Below are 16,826 nucleotides of genomic sequence, written 5' to 3' on the forward strand. Positions count from 1 at the left end.
TCGGCCTTTGGGAAAGTCAAAAAAGATTATTACAACCAGCGAACGATAAAAGTCGCTGAATAGAACTCTATTCAGAGAAATATAGCGCGATCAGTTACTGTACATTCACTTTGTAAAGCCTTACTTCAGCAGAGTTTCACAACAGGTGGGCCTACCAATGAACAAGACAAAGATCCTATAAGATATATGCACATGTTCCGCTTCATCCGGTAATCGTTGAGAGCATAGATAGATATCATAGATAGCGTGATGGGGATATTGATGATGAATAAAACAATTTAATATAAATAAATATTAATTATAATTGAGCACCAGTAATTCTGAGATCTATTTAGGTATTGGCTATAGCTAAGGGTTGTCCTTCGCTAATGCTTGCACTATACACCGAAGGCGCGCTAAACTGTTCAGTCCACAAGGCGTCGACTCACCTAAAACAAAATAAAAGCAAACATTTAACTCCAGGACCCAGGGTTGAAAAATGATTTTAGTTTACCGGTTAATCTTTTTTAAAAACCGGTTGAAATATTGCTTTTTTTAGCGGTTAATTCATGGAAATAGAAACCGAAATGATAAGTAAATAAAAAATTTACGAGACGACGCGACGGTTCGTATTCCCCTGTTTGTCAAAACTGAAGCCCAGGGGGATTACGTATCTTACTTACGTGTTACTTACTGTCAAACGTTGATGCTTGACAGCAGTGATCGCGAGATTTACGCCTGTCGCGACATACGTAATCCCTGCAGATTCTTTTATGTTTTGCATGAAAAATTTAAGACATCTAAATTTCTCTTACTTTCTTCCATGTTATTTTTTAAAAAAATTGTCTTTAAGTCCTCTGAACGTAACGGTAAAATAGGTGAATTTTGGTCACTATAGAAGGTCACAATAGACTGTGATTGTACGAAAAAAAAATATTGCCTTATCCAGAGAGTAAATAAGGAAATACATTAAAAAGGAGAAACCGTGCCTTTACGATTCTCTTATGCATTTAATCTAACCGCTTACCGTTTATAAATGGTTTTTCCTTGTCTGTCTTTGTGTCTCGCGAATCAATTTGCGTTTTCGTTGTCGGCGGCTCCACGTAGCTTTTACAACTGTCTGACTCCAACTACGAAATGAAAAAGACATCATAATCAGCCTAATCGTAATTAAATAAAAAGGATTTTGTTCTTCTTCTTAGAGTGCCGTCTCCTTACGAAGGCTGGCAATCATTAGGGCTTTCTCAACTTTGGACACCGCTGCTCTAAATAATGATTTGGTGCTCTTTCCAAACCATTGTCGTAGATTTTTGAGCCATGATATTCTTCTCCGGCCACTGGCCAGGCCGTCTCCTGTCTGCCACTTTGCCTAAGGATTTTGTTAATGCAAGTTAATAAAAAGTGGAGTAGTTCGCGACTAGCGCGTCGCGTCGCGTCGGACGTGGGGCTTTCTGTAACACGGCAGATGTGAAACATCGACACACTATCGTATAGAAAATATAATGCATGAAATAATGGGCTATTTAAAGGAGATACATAATATGGCATAATAAAAATACAATATTCAGTTTTAATAAGAAACATTAATCAGATATAATTAAATTTAGTAAAATGTCCAAATAAACATTTTCTTTTAAAAAAATTACTGAATTCGAAAGCATCGAATTTTGGGAATCGACGCTTTAGATTTTTTCGGACTGATTAAAATAAAAGATAGACAACAGAGTAATTCTATAAGTCCCAAGGTGCTGCAATGGCGCCCACGATCCGGTAAACGCAGCGTTGGTAGACCACGTGGTGGACATGCCGTCAAATAAGTCACAGGGACCTGGACCCAAGCGGCACAAGACCCCGGTATTTGGATCTTCCTATGAATGACCTATTATTTACCTATATTTATTCTATTTGTTGACACTATGTTATCATAAAGGTACAGAAACCTGAAAATAAAGAGGCCAAATCTCATCAAAAACCTTTTTTAAATTATAACAGCTCCCTACACAGTTCCTTATTTTACGACACATCACAAACTTGCCCAGTTATTTTAAATTACGAGAAGAGTAAGCCATGCTTAGGCTACCGAAGCATGGTCTTACTTCTAAGCAGTTTATTTCTATTTTGTAGTTATTCTCGATCTGAGAATATCAAATGCGTTTCAAACTGCAAAGACACAGCGGCGCGACGGGGTGTGACGAATGCGCGGACATACCGACGCACATACACGACTAAAGTTCATTGCACATTACAAGATACCAAATCTCATCTATTCCGGATTAGGAGGGGTGCCGTCAACTGTATTCTGATCTGCCGTCACCAACTAGCAAAGTACCTAATAACTTTTCTAAGTTACTCTAAAGTGGATGAAAAGCAGAGAACGTATTGTGAATACACCGACCTTATTGCTGGCACAGGTCACTCAATTTAATTGTAACAACTTAATTGTACCTATCTGCATATTTGTGAATGAAATTAGTGATGCATTTTGAAAACGAATGAACAATAATTTTATAGTAAACATTCATTCATTCGTAGACCAACTCGTGCGTTTCACCTCGTAATGTGCGAGCAACTTAACAAGACCAACATGAGCAGAACACGATGATATCAAATGGTATTTTATTGCGCAGTGATCACTGATGGACGCATTACTTACTTGCATATATTTTTTATGTTATTGATGACAAGTTTCTCACTTTACTGCAGACAGAAATAAATGTTTTATCGAGTGAGCCATATTTAGTGAAAGATCCTGTTCTGCTGTCTTTGATATATTATCAGTATTAGAGGTATTAGCAGGTACTTAGTTATTAAGTAGTATGTATTTTTTTTAATTATGCAAAACCTGACGTCTGTTATCCTTTTCTTTTCCTTATCCTAAGGTTTCCTGGCAGAAATCGCTACTAAGCGATAAGGCCGCCTTTTGTATACTGCTTATGTCTGTGTTTTGAAGTAAAACTTATTTAGGCGCGCTTAGGGAGCTCACAATTTTTTCGAACGGAAGTAACGCTTAGTTGGTCTTAAAAAGACGTCGGTGTAGTTTTTGCTATTTAAAAATAATAATTTGGATTGGTCATTGTCATATACTCCACGCTTCTTGACTTATACGCCAGCTAGTGGCAAATATCATAATCAATTAGGATTATTTATTTCCAATATATTCAATGAAATAAATAATCCTAATTGATTGTATAATTGTTTTATAAATATAACATAAAATAAACTATTTAAAACGAAATAAACTCTAAAACGTCCTCGAAACCACCGCAGCGAGGCACAGTTCCTAAGATGCTGGCAGCATTGCCCCTTTGGATGGCCAAACTAATTCGTTGGCCAAGGTAACTGCCCGCTCTAGGATCACCGGTAGACTCGATAACCCTTTTCTATAATTCTTTGAAAAGAGCTCTTGCCTCCGGACCCCACTCTCCCAAAGTCTCTACTCCAAAAGGCACAAAAATGAAGCTGCTATCCAGGTTTTCATATTTACGCCTCTTGGCCTGCTCGGCATTGATTATGATATTTGTATTATATTATATTTGTAGTGAATATTAAATGAAATGGCGGAGTCCCAGGTACATTTTACTCTTTGATCAATAAATAATAATAAAAGTTTAAATTCAATCGCGCGTAAAGGTTACACCACCTATTTTTTTTTTATTCTTCTTCTGCATTTTTGTGTGCAAATTAAGAGATTTTATTTATAATAAAAATTAATAAATAGATATTACTACTAAGTATTAAAAAAACACCACTTTTGTCTACAGTCCTGTGGTTAGAACGTACCCATCGCCTTTATAACGAGTTAGTTTCCGCCTCCGATCTTGACATCTGTTTCTTTCATAATATCTCTGCATAGTTGCAGCACTCTGCTTGTGCAAATGTAAAAAAAAATTTGGAAAATCCAAAAGTGCACGCCTCATAATCTCATTTTTTTCACAATAAAATTGAAATTTTTTTAACTGAAACTTTCAATGCTATTACAATTTTTTTTTTTCATATTAATTATTATTAATTTTTTGTAAACAAGACACGGGAATGTCATAATGATTGCACATTGAAAGTTACAATTAATATTAGCTAGAATAATTACATGAAAATTTAACGACAGTGAATTGAACGCTCATATTAACTAAGAAATTATGTCGTGTGTTACTTTAGATAATTAAAAAAAAATTATTCCGATACGATCATATTTTCGACCAATTTTGATGCCACATACACCCGTCCATACACGGACGTACAGAAAAGATTATGTTTAATGTTATTATTTACTATGTTAAACAAAAAAAATATTATTGAAATGTATTTTATGTGCCTGACAAATTATTTGACTTGATATTAGTGTACTCAAATTAACCTGTAAGTGCAATATAAATAACAAAAAATCAATTTCAGTTTCGAGAAAACTGCTTTTTTTGAAATGTCGAGAGTAGAGCACAACCTCAACGCTTCGCTTATGAGGCGTGCAATAAAATAATTTTTCATAATTTAACTCGACACTGTATTCTCTTACTCTATTATATTATTTTATATGATTTTAGGTAAATATCCTAGAACGTAAGTCTGTCACATCTATTGGCTGCATTTATACACGCATGTGGTGGAGAATGGATAGTTTTATTTTTATTGGTGTTTGTGTTTTATTTTGTTGTTCTTATGTGTGTTAAATAATAAAAAAAAAAGGCGTTAGATAAAAAATTATAAAGACATGACAAAATCAGTTACGAAAAGTTATTACACAAACAAATACCTAAAGTAAAATACTTAATATAATATTTATCCGTTCTTAGTAATAATAAAGCCATGGATGTGGTTTAAAGTTATCTATCTATCTATCTAAATAAAACGGAAGAGTTTTTTTTAGTACGCTAATCTCTCGAAGAGTTTTTTTTTAATACGCTCGAACTTCCAGTCGGATTAAAAAAAAATGCTTTTAATAGCCTTCTCCAGCAAGCTTATCGGCTAATTAACATCACGCTACCTTTATTAAGAGCAGAGCGATTGAAGTAATATAGCATGTTATGTTTAACATCTTTATCTTTAAAGTTATGGTTTTTATCTTGAAAGTGTAGATGTGGTCTAAGATGGGACGCGCTTGCCTAGAAGATGCCTATTCCTCCTGCTTCTCAAATTCAAATTCAAATTCAAAATTCATTTGTATAAGTGACGGCCGACTGGCGCAGTGGGCAGCGACCCTGCTTTCTGAGTTCAAGGCCGTGGGTTCGATTCCCACAACTGGAAAATGTTTGTGTGATGAGCATTAAGTGTTTTTCAGTGTCTAGGTGTTTATATGTATTTTCTAAGTATTTATGTATATATCATTCATAAAAATATTCATCAGTCATCTTAGTACCCATAACACAAGCTACGCTTACTTAGGGGCTAGGTGGCGATGTGTGTATTGCCGTAGTATATTTATTTATATTTATTTATTTATAAGTAGGCCTATTATAAGCACTTAAGAAACGTCAAGTCTGTCTGTTTGTAGTGACTCTACCACCGGTTCGGAAGGCAGATTTTACCGAGAAGAAGCCGGCAAGAAACTCAGTTGCTCTTTTCCAACATCTCAGGCAGGCACACGATGTTTTCCTTCACCGTTAAAGTAAGTGCAATATTTAATTGCTTAAAAGTTAAAACGTAGCTTAGAAAAGTTTAAGGCACGTGTCGCAAGTATACTTAGATATAATTTTCCAACACCTCAGCGGTCATGCTTAGGGATTTCTTTAATAATAAAATGAAATGGTCTGTCGTTGTTTTAAGGCGTGAAAAATATAACTTTAATTACAAGTACCTTAATAGGTAGCACGTTGTAGTAAATATAGGATTATGTATGCCAGTGAAGATATTTCAGCCTTTTATAAAATAGCCTTTGACTGCAATCTCTCCGGGTGGAAATTGAAGATGGTGGCGGGCTAGCCTGTTAGGTTATTGAGTATGGCGCCCGTATCCCTAATCGGTTTCTACGCGATATCGTACCGGAACGCTAAATCACTTAGCGGCACGTCTTTGTCGTCGGGTGGTAACTAGCCACGGTCGAAGTCTCCCACCTGACCAGACAGAAAATTTCGTAATAATAAATTCCCAAATTGGCCTTACCGGGAATCGAACCAGGGAGCTCTAACTTAAAACCACAGCGCTCACCACTGCACCAGGGGGTCGTTGGTAACAGGCAAAGACCGATTAGCGTTTCGCAAGGCCTTTCGTTTGATACCATAAACTTAGTTACAGCGACGCGTTCTGTTTCTGAACCGTCGACGTATCTAGGTTTCAAATTAGACACCAGTTTATTTCTAGGACTCCTAATCCCGGTGATACACCTACTTATCCGACGTGCGTCGTTGGGACGTGGACACGCGCGACGGGGTGGAACGAACGTACGGATACGTATTATATCGGTACAAGACTAATGTCTTGAGTATACTCTATTTGTTCTTAGTTGTCTGAATATGTAAATAGTAATTTCAAGACTTCTTGGTTTATCTATTATGTGAATCAAAGGACGTCCACTGCTTGTATTTTTAAGGGAGTTCGAAATACCACGGTTTCGTGCCCCTTGAGTCCAGCGGTTCCCTGCCACTCGATTGAAGTCATCCATCCATCTCGTCGACAGTTCTACTGGTGAGAGGTCGCCATTCCAGCACCTTGGGACCCCAACGTCCATTGGTTCTCCGAGCTATATGCTCCGGCCATTGCCACTTTAGTTTCGCGACCTATTGAGTAGTAAGTTAAGTGAACTCTGGTTCTGCTACGGATCTCCCCATTTCTGATTTGATCACGATGAAGTCAAAAGTCAAAGTCAAATATTTCGTTATTCAAATAGGCACATAGGTGGCACTTTTGATGCGTCGATTACATACAAAATTTGTACATAGTTGTGAGTAGTAATGGCGATAACTACATTCGTAAACATAAAACTAAAGCTACGAGGGTTCCAAACGCGCCCTGGTCTAAGAAGAAGCGCACAACAAAATGTTCTTTTTGTTATCACAGTCTGTCATTTGAAAATATTTAAGAAGCCTGGTTAGAGCAATAGTTCACACCCAAGCTTTATTATCGTTTACGTAATCCTTAATACTATACTAGGAAATATACTACTTATATTGTATACACTCCGAGCTCTCCGTCACCTACTGACCCTGGGCCTTTCTTGGTTAAGGAGGAGTGTGTGTACTTATGTACACGCGTTAGAGGCTATACTTCTTTGACCTTTTTTGGAAAAACTAAAATGTTGACTAACTAGCTAACTTCATGGTGTCGGTTTTTTGTGACGGTGTACGCGCGCATCGTAATAATTTACTCTCACCATTTTTCCCTAACGCGCCAATAGAAGTATAACTTCAAAAATAAAACAAATTAAGTAAGGTCGCCTGTCTGACTTGAAAAAAAATCTTATAAATGTAAATGCAAAAGAAGTATCTAACTTTATTTTTACTGGGCGCAGCCGGGGCAACACGGCATTAGAAAGCGTTATACCGTTTGTCGTAGCGGCGTAGCTGGGGTGAAATTAAGAGGGCTATGGCAGCCCACTGTTCGTATTTTACGTTGCTCCGGGAAAATTTGCTTGACGTAGCTTCCTCACAATGTTTTCACCGTTAAATTAAAAAATATTTTAAAAATTTTTCATTAAAAATCGCACAGTCTGAAAATTAAGAGGTGTGTGCCGAGGATCAAAATTGGTTCCCCTAGATATTAACCCTATTCACCCGCGTCGTTGCTACACAATGTAGCGTACGTGCTTCGGAAGTATACAGTCCACTCATAGCTACGACAACAAATAATAATTTACCTGCGACGAGTTGCTGTTGATTTCGAAATATAGTGTACGAAGGTTTTCACGGTATGAAATATTTACTTTCAATTTTTAAGAAAAATAAATAACAGTTTTTATAACACGCCGAAACTCGGTTGGTCATCAAACAAGAAGTGTACAAGATGTGTAAAATTTATAAAACCTATTAAAATAACCCGATATCAGCTTCCCGTAATCTATTTTTGGGCTAATATTGGGATCGAAATATAATGTGCGAAGGTTTTTACTTTGTGACCTCTTTGTTGACAACTTTTCAAGAAAACTAATTTTAAAAAAAACAAGATTTCATAACACGCCAAATCTGGGATGGGTATCAAACAAGAAGTGTACAAAATGTGAAGCCAATTAAAATAATCCGATCTCGGTTCCCCGTATTCTATTTCTCGGCGTCCCGCGCGCACGTGTACAGATAAATAATGTCCGACGTGAATTAATGGCGATTTAACATCGCGACATGCCGTTTTCCGCGGTTACGCGCTATATTTAAACAGAATGACGGACTTTTTTTGAACTTTTTTCTTCTATCTAACTTTCGCGTAACAAAATTCAATCAATATTTACAGAAGCTGCAAAATTATATGCTTATTAGAAAGCCTCTGACTGCCTCGTAGTCTAGTTAGCATGTTGTTTGTGCGTATCACCTAAATACTGGCTTCGATACCGGAATCTGGCCGGGAATTGTTAGATATTGCGTTCTTCTTGGCCGATTGGCGCAGTTTGCAACGACCCTGCTTTCTAAGTCCAAGGCCGTGGGTTCGATTCCCACTACTGGAAAATGTTTGTGTGATGAGCGTGAATATTTTTCAGTGTCTGGGTGTTTATATGTATATTCTAAGTATTTATGTATATTACTCATAAAAATATTCGTCAGTCATCTTAGTTCCCATAACACAAGCTAAGCTTACTTAGGAGCTAGGTGGCGATGTGTGTATTGTCGTAGTATATTTATTTTATTTATATTCTGTGTTGGGAAAGCAGCAGATGCCTGAGCAATCTAGTGAAACTACCATGGAGGCGAGGCGCGGCTTCGTGGGAACGGTTGATTGGGAATAATCATGGCAAAGTGGCAATAATAACAAAGCGGAGAGCGAAGACTTGGGAAGCGGAGTAGAGGAAAGGTTGTCTGTTCTTCGCAGCTTGTTTATATGTTCTAGATGGGTACTCACTGCAGCCGCAGCTCTTAAGGCAGCCTGCAGCCTTTCGATGTGTTGTATGGCCGCTCGCAGGATCTCCAGTTTCGGCAGGCGACCGCTACCGGCTCTGGCACGTATACGAAGTTCTTCGAATGCTGCGTTTACCTGAAACACAAGCGTTTATAAGTTATCACTGCTTGCTTATATCGGCACCAGTCCAGTGTTAACCGTGACACACAGATGTCGCGCATATTGCAAATTGTTGCAATTGTCGACGACCACCCTGGAACATTCGTGAGCGCTGTGGTTTTAAGTTGGAGATTCCGGGTTCAATTCTCAACAGGTGCAATTTGGGAACTTTTAATTTCTGAATTTTCTCTGGTCTAGGCTACTAACAGACTGACTTGACGTTTCAAAAGTGCTTATTAACTGGGCCTACTTGAAATAAATGAATTTTGAATTTTATTGGTTCGAATCGGAAAAATCCTTTTGGCTTGGCTATTACCTATTCAGATTTCTATGACTATATTACATCACGCTTCCTTTTGAGAGATTTCGATGCGTGCGATTTATGCTAAAATAATGTATCACGGAATTGTTCCTCAAAAGTCCACAACAAAGTTGAAAAAACGCGAACGAAGTCGACCAGTTATATATATAGCAAAGCTATAATTTGCATATTTTTTATTGCAAATTATACTTTTGCTTTATTCTACATTATTTTAGTCTAATCCGGGGCTGAACATCGTTTTAAAGAAAGATTTCTCAGTCCATCCCCAAGAAAATTCCTAATCAAAATAACTCGAGTCTTTCACAAATTCAGCGTTATTAGTTCCGAGACATTACGCGCGCGACACGAGCGGGATCAAATAAAAATTGTTTTGACAACTATAAAACTGAAGGACGAGGCACCCTTCCTTGCCTTTGATATATTTTATAAGAATGTATCTTTTTTGTAACTAAAGTTGATTGCAATGCAATCATGGAAGTCTATGATGGTAGCGGGCTAACCTGTGGAGTATAGAACCCCTAAACAGTTTATTCGCGGCATCGTACAGAAATGCTAATTCAATTTCAAATTCGTTTCAAGTAGGCCTCAAAATTTATTTCAAGTAGGCCTGAAATGTCAAGTTCGTCTGTTTGTAGTGACTGTACTACCGGTTCGGAAGGCAGATTCTATCGAGAAGTAGTCGGCAAGAAACTGAGCAGTCGCTGTTTTCCAACATCATTTTACAATTTAACAATCATTCTATCATGTGTGAGATTAAAGCGGAGCGGCTTGTTTCCAAATAACCTTGTCATTAGGAAATTCATCAATAGTAACCTCGATTTATTGGTATTGTTTTCTTCGTTATGTTATAAAAGCATATAGTCAGACCCACAAAGGTTTACAGCACTTTACCAAGACGATATGCTGATATCACCAATTTACGACCGTTTCTAGTAAGTCGATTGTTTATATCAACTTTTTTTTACAACGCTAATGTTTCGTTTTACAACAATTAAATTATTATAAATATATTGCGAAGCTACTGTAAGTATACCTTTTTCTTTACAATTTACACGGAGGGATTCGCATGACCTAATCTATATTTCGTTCATCAACTGCTTTGGCCCATAGCAAGTACGTAAAATAGACAAGCCTAGCAGTTTCAACGTCTGTACACTGTCCTAAAACTATCTCCTTTTTCTGACTATGCAGTCAGACAGAATAATTAGACAGTTTATTTCTAATTATTCTGACTGCTAAATCGCTAGAAAACTGTCGATTAAAAATCTGCTATATTCATGTATGTTTTAAAGTTTAGCAAATTATGTGACACACAGTAAGTACTCCTATGACTAGACATGTCAAAGTCCAATATAACTTAGTTAACACCATGTGACATCGCCCTTAGAACATTAAAAATAGCGCCTAATAAACCGTAAAATATATGGGGGACATCTTAATTTCACATAAAAATAAATTTATCGCGCTGTTCAAAGCGATACAATTTATTTTTATTCTGAAACTCTTGTACCGTTTTGTAAGCCTCTTCAAATATTATGATCGTTTGAAATAAATCTGTCAAAGTGCGCACGAGACGCCAAAGTGGGGGTTAATTTATCGTAAGGGAATCAGGGAATTTGTGCTTCTAGTTAATGTTACAGGGATTTTATTGATTTACTGTGCTAATAAATTAATTATATTATAAGAATTGTGTGATTTATATGAAAGTTATTTTATTTATGATAAAATGATTTTCATGTTCTGATTATCTAAATCTAAGTTGCTGGTAACGATTAAATAATTTGATTTTAAAATTTGAGGGTGTATTTTAAAGTAACGTCCCTAAAGGCTGTTTTTAGGAAATATACGTTTACTGTTAAATTAATATTATTTTATAGTCGCGTCGCGTCAGTGCGTTTTAATCCACTAATGCCTTCAAATCGTTTTTACACGTGTGCGTATGAACTTTTTCCATAGTAATCTTGACTCCAAAAACTATATGGTCAAATAGTAGATTGTTTAACGAGATGGGAAACACCCTCAAACAATAAACGCCCTTGATACGCTCGTACGTACGAAATAAGTTTTTCATCGGGTCATTTCATTCAATATTAGCTGTTCATTTTTATTAAATTTTTAATTCCGGAAGTTGGAGATTACCAGTACTTTTATGGAATTCGGTCTTAAATAAGCTCAAAAGTCACTTCATGAACAAATCATTAATAAACGAATAGATACTTTGTTTTGAACTATCAGTGAGACCTATTAAACTAAGTAGGTAATAGCCGGGAAACATGTGTATATTATATGGATAGTGTTTTCTTTGTGACTCTGAAGCAGTTTTCATTATAATACTACTATAAAATAAAAAGTTAAAAAACCGCCGCCTTCCAATAGGTTGCACATTGTTCTACTAGTCAAGCCCTTTCATTTGTCACCCACGACTACCAATATGATAGTCGTGAAAAAATGTAATCCGCCATTTTGTGGCGCCGGCAACCGGTTTTCATCATACATACTCCCTATAACTAAAAACACTCCTGATTTTACTTTTTATTTTTCCAACCTTTCAAAAAAACGAAAACAAAATTGGTCCCTCCTTTTGGGAAATAATATTATGCCACAGCAACGAAAATATAGGTAACAAACAGTCCATCAAATATGAATTCTAAATAGCAAGAAGACCCTGCTAAGTTAACTTCTCGATCATGTGTCACTCCAGTTAATGGTGTTTTAAACACTCCTGTCTCCTCGGGAGGAATCTGTCACCTCAAATTAACTAAGTATACCACTTTAGGGATAGTTTATTCGATTTTATTTTTAACTCGCGTTAAGTACCTCCTAACTTAGTTACATTTAAATAACGGTCTGTTTAAATCACGGAATTTTAGTTTGACTTTAAAAAAGGAGGAGGTCCTATAATAATCGACGTGTGTGTATTTACTTGGTGAAAGTTATCTTAGTATAAACTTTTAGGTATCTCCTTAAAGAAACCCCAACTTTCAATAGTTGCACATTAATCTACTAGTCAAGCCCTTTCATTTGTCGCAAACGACTACCTATATGGTAGTCGTGAAAAGTATGACGGCCAAACATTGACGGCCGATTGGCGCAGTGGGTGACCCTGCTTACTGAGTCCAAGGCCGTGGGTTCGATTCCCCCTGGGACTGAGTCGACATCAGTACCTAGGTAATTTGCTTCCACAACTAGTTAACCTTTGACTGCATGGTAAGTGATGGAACAGAGATGGTTGGAGGCTCGCTTTATCACAATCACTTATATTGTTTTTTCGTTTGCTGCATCAAACCCAAACCTCCAAACGGTTTTAAGTGACATTGTACTTTAATGCTAAATCGCTTGTCGGTACAGTATATGTACAACGGGCAAGTACGGAGATAGGCTCAGGAACAGAAGAAGAAGGCCGAAGCCTGCCTATCCTACCGGAGAAGAACAGAGAGAATTCAGAAATTATAAATTCCCAAATTGGCTCTACCGGGTTTAAGCCGAGACCTCTCATACACAGACCATAGTGCATAAATAAATTGAGTCTGTTAATTATAAATTACGTTATTAGAAACTAAAGAATTTATTTATTTTGCACTGCGTTTGCGCAGTTGTCAATCGAGATTACCTCTATGATGACTTATATAATAAAACTGTAACTGGAAAATTTCTGTACATTTAATATATTTCGAAAATGTTGACCGGGAGATACTTTATAATCAAAAATAGATTTTTATTTAATTTCTGTCTGTCTTACTTCATAGGTCCGTTAAATTTGAACCGATTTCACTATGCGTATACTATCAAATATGTAGTGTCTTATTTTAATGAAGATCTGATAAATACTGTCGGAGATAAAGGACATAACTCTTCACAAATAACAGCAAGTACTTAATATTAAAAAGAAAATTTGCGAGTATGGATGGATGTATGTATGTATGTATCAACTAAAAAAATGACAAGTTACTAACTCAGTATACCACGTAAAATAATAGTAGGTGCATAGATAGATAGCCACGATGATTATGATATTAGCATCAGATCTATTCTAGCTTACCCCGAAGTTGGACCGGTTATTTCATGCCAACTTTCCATAGTAATTATTGATGGACCAAGCACATGGCCATTGCCCATCCGATGGAAAGAGGATTTTTTTTTAATACAACTATAAACGGAGCAACACTTCGCAGGGCTTGCAAGGAACACATCCTTTGTCCATCAACCTGAGGTGTTACGCCTCATGTGCCTATTATGACACCAGCAACCAAGCCCTTCAGCAATGCTGTTTGGGGGCAGAATAAAATTCGGTGGTAGAACAAAGCCGGACTACCTCTCACTATCTTTTAATACTCAATTTCATATAAGGAACTACCGAGATACAGGCAAAGAAGAAGCAATCGAAATAGTTAGCCGGGTATTTGTTTTCTTCTTAATTTAAAACATAATCGACGCACGTAATCCTTTCATTTTGTCACAACTCTTACACGAACAATTTAAATAGATGAAGAAATGGTCTTCAGATCACGTATCACGGATTACAGGATTACAGGGACATTTTAGGATGCGTCCTGTAGCGCGCGTTCAAAGGATTAACATTTTGAAGGTAGGTACGTCAAGTTAGAGCGCAAAGTTCGGTGTTTATAAAAAACACCAATACTTTATAAAATTCAAAAATTCGAATTCTAATTCTTTATTTGGAAAAAATATGTTAGGTACTAAACCTTTAGGTATACATTTGTTATCATTTTGTATTTCACGCATATTTTATCGCTCACATCGACGCGACGCGACGTTCAGTCGCGTCGCGTCGATGAGGTTAATTAAAAAGCACAATATTAAGTATAATTTAGTATAGGTAATTAGGTATATATATTTCTAGTCAAATATTTTTGTGCACTAAAAATTCCTTGACTGAATAAAACGAATTTTGTAAGAGTCATTTCTTCAAAGCTGGTTTGAATATGCTCAGTGGTAAAATCTGTATATTTAAATATTTATGTCTCTGTACAATAAGTTTTGATTATTTACTTAGATTATAATGTATCGCGGAATGCAGGTTTATTGCAAAAGGCCGAACGGCAGGCAGAAACCAAGGTACGTAGTTTTGCAGCAATTCGACTGAAGTGTAAGAACTTGCTGGATTTGGCGGAAAGTATTTACGATTTTATAGGCCTACTAGCTGACATCAAACTATAAAATACGCGGCCGGGCGGCCCTCGGCATAGGTATTTCCTGCTTTTAGCATTTCTATACCCGTCGTAACTTCTAAACTCCGTTGAGCAAATGTTGATTATATTTAATCTATTGTTTTTTCTTTTTTGTTTAGTCAATTTTGTGCTAATATATAGGTAAAGACCTATCGATCTAAATATATATCTACGAGTTTGTTCTACTACAGAAAATATTTTATCAGGCTGGAATATTGATATCTAATTAGGCTGGAATATCCAAGCAAAATTATTTCATCAAAACGGCTTCTTCTGAAGCTGAAATAATTTCACGCGTTCAAAAAACTCAGTGTTATCGAATTCTTTCAAAAAATTTTAAGTGCCTGTGGTTGACCCATGCGAATAAAAAAAATTATTTGATTTTATGATAATCTACGTCGTCATATTCACAACTAATAAAGTAGGTACTGTTTAACTGCTGCGCACAAAACTTTATATTCCTTAAGTCAGGGTTTCATTTTCGATGTTTCTTTTTAAGTGAAACCTGCATTGAAACTTTCAATTCAGGATTCAATTTGTTTAAGAGGCATTATTAATTAATTTCCAAAATGTTTTGATTAAGGTCACCGTTACAGGTATTTCGGTAATAATTAGTAAATTTATGTACTTATTGTTTATTGTAATTGCGATTTCCCGTCTCTCATGTATATTCATATCGTTAAGGTTACCTGGCAGAGATCACTTTTAATGACAAGGTCGCCTTTTGCTTCTATTTTTTTTAAGTATATTTTTAATTTCTCCTTTACTACGCAATAAAGATGTTTAAAAAAATAACTAACTGGTTATTTTCCGGTTTTTAAGGTAAAGGTAGTTAAGCGATGACCCAAAATGCTGCGAAAAAAAAATTGTGGTCGTTAAAAAGTCCCATGTTTTGGTCTCTGTTCCTCGAAGTAAAGGTAAACATTCTCTACCTATCATGGTCACCGGTAACAACTCATGCTACAGCTAAAATAAATAAACCGCAAACAATCGCCTAAGTATACTAAAGCTTTAAAGCGCTTAAAATACTCAGACGTCTATTAACAACCTACTTTCCGTAATCTCCTCCTTTCGCGCAACGTCGCCGCTTTTCTTCTGTCCACAGCCGCCGTTTTCCTTTTACAAGCTTTGCAAGCCCAAGCTAAACACCGCCTACTGGGCCCTAAAACATGCTGTATGTGTTCCTCCTTTGCCTCACTTTCATTCTTTTCTTTTTTCATTCCATCAAAGCACTCTTTGTCGTTCACTTTTTGAAATTCGAATCCGCAATCATAGACACTATAGCTCATTTTGACATTGACAGTTATTTTTTTAAACTCCGAGCGCCGCGCGCAACGATTCGCGCCATACTGATTTTAGAGGGGTGTCTTCGGATTTACAAAATATGTCTATTAATAAACCCCAGTAATAAACTGTCTAGCGACGTCGTTGAGAGATGCCAATTTATTGGTGTTTGGATTGAAATTGATGCGGGTGATATTTTTCCTTTGAATTTGCGTTGAAAGCTTTCCGACGTTATGCCATGTAGTTCTCGAGAGTCATTTTTTACGTCCAGCTCCTGTAACAACTTTATTTAAAAAAGGATAAACTTAGATCGATGTCATATAACTATGATTTTTTTATTTCGTGGACTAATACTTATTAAATATAACCTTAAATAAACTATTTAAAACAAAATAAAATCTAAAACGTCCTCGAAACCACCGCAGCGAGGCACAGTTCCTAAAATGCTGGCAGCATTGCCCCTTTGGATGGCCAAACTGACATATGAATTTCGTTTTATTTCAAACTATGAAACATGAAAGTTTATAACTGAAGTTCAGCCATAATGTGCCCCGGGCTTTAGCTTTTATTTATTCTTTTTATAACGAATATAAGGAAATAATTATTATAAAACCATTTCACAAAATTATGAAATAAAGGCTAATCGAGTCGATCGATACAGTCGAGACTTTAGAATATTATTATTGTGCTCAATTTTAACATTTGGAAATGACGCTATGCAGCATCCGTATTGCACTTTTTTAGTTTTTTTAGAAATTCCGCTAGAACCTGTGGTTTTAATTCTTGGATATTTTTTATCCAATGTCAATCTACAGGATGCCAGCTATACCTATATGTGCTAAATTTTAACTAAGATACAAGCAGTGGTTGAGCCAAACAGATAGAAAACAATCACACTATCCCAGTTGTAGTATACTTACTTA

The 16,826-nt window shown here is 36.3% G+C and overlaps 1 protein-coding gene across 1 annotated transcript; it reads right to left on the bottom strand.

Annotated features, from left to right (window-relative positions):
• Window positions 1-284: 284 nt before the first annotated feature.
• Window positions 285-15,953, bottom strand: LOC120628268 (transcription factor SUM-1). The gene is made up of 4 exons (XM_039896555.1): window positions 15,672-15,953; window positions 8,953-9,084; window positions 1,007-1,109; window positions 285-428 (listed from the first exon to the last, which is right to left on the bottom strand). Exons 1-4 carry the CDS (start codon window positions 15,906-15,908, stop codon window positions 349-351), a joined length of 552 nt encoding a protein of 183 aa, XP_039752489.1. The 5' UTR covers window positions 15,909-15,953; the 3' UTR covers window positions 285-348.
• Window positions 15,954-16,826: the final 873 nt, after the last annotated feature.

This window comes from Pararge aegeria, chromosome 12 (genome assembly GCF_905163445.1).
Source record: "Pararge aegeria chromosome 12, ilParAegt1.1, whole genome shotgun sequence".
Taxonomy (NCBI): domain Eukaryota; kingdom Metazoa; phylum Arthropoda; class Insecta; order Lepidoptera; family Nymphalidae; genus Pararge; species Pararge aegeria.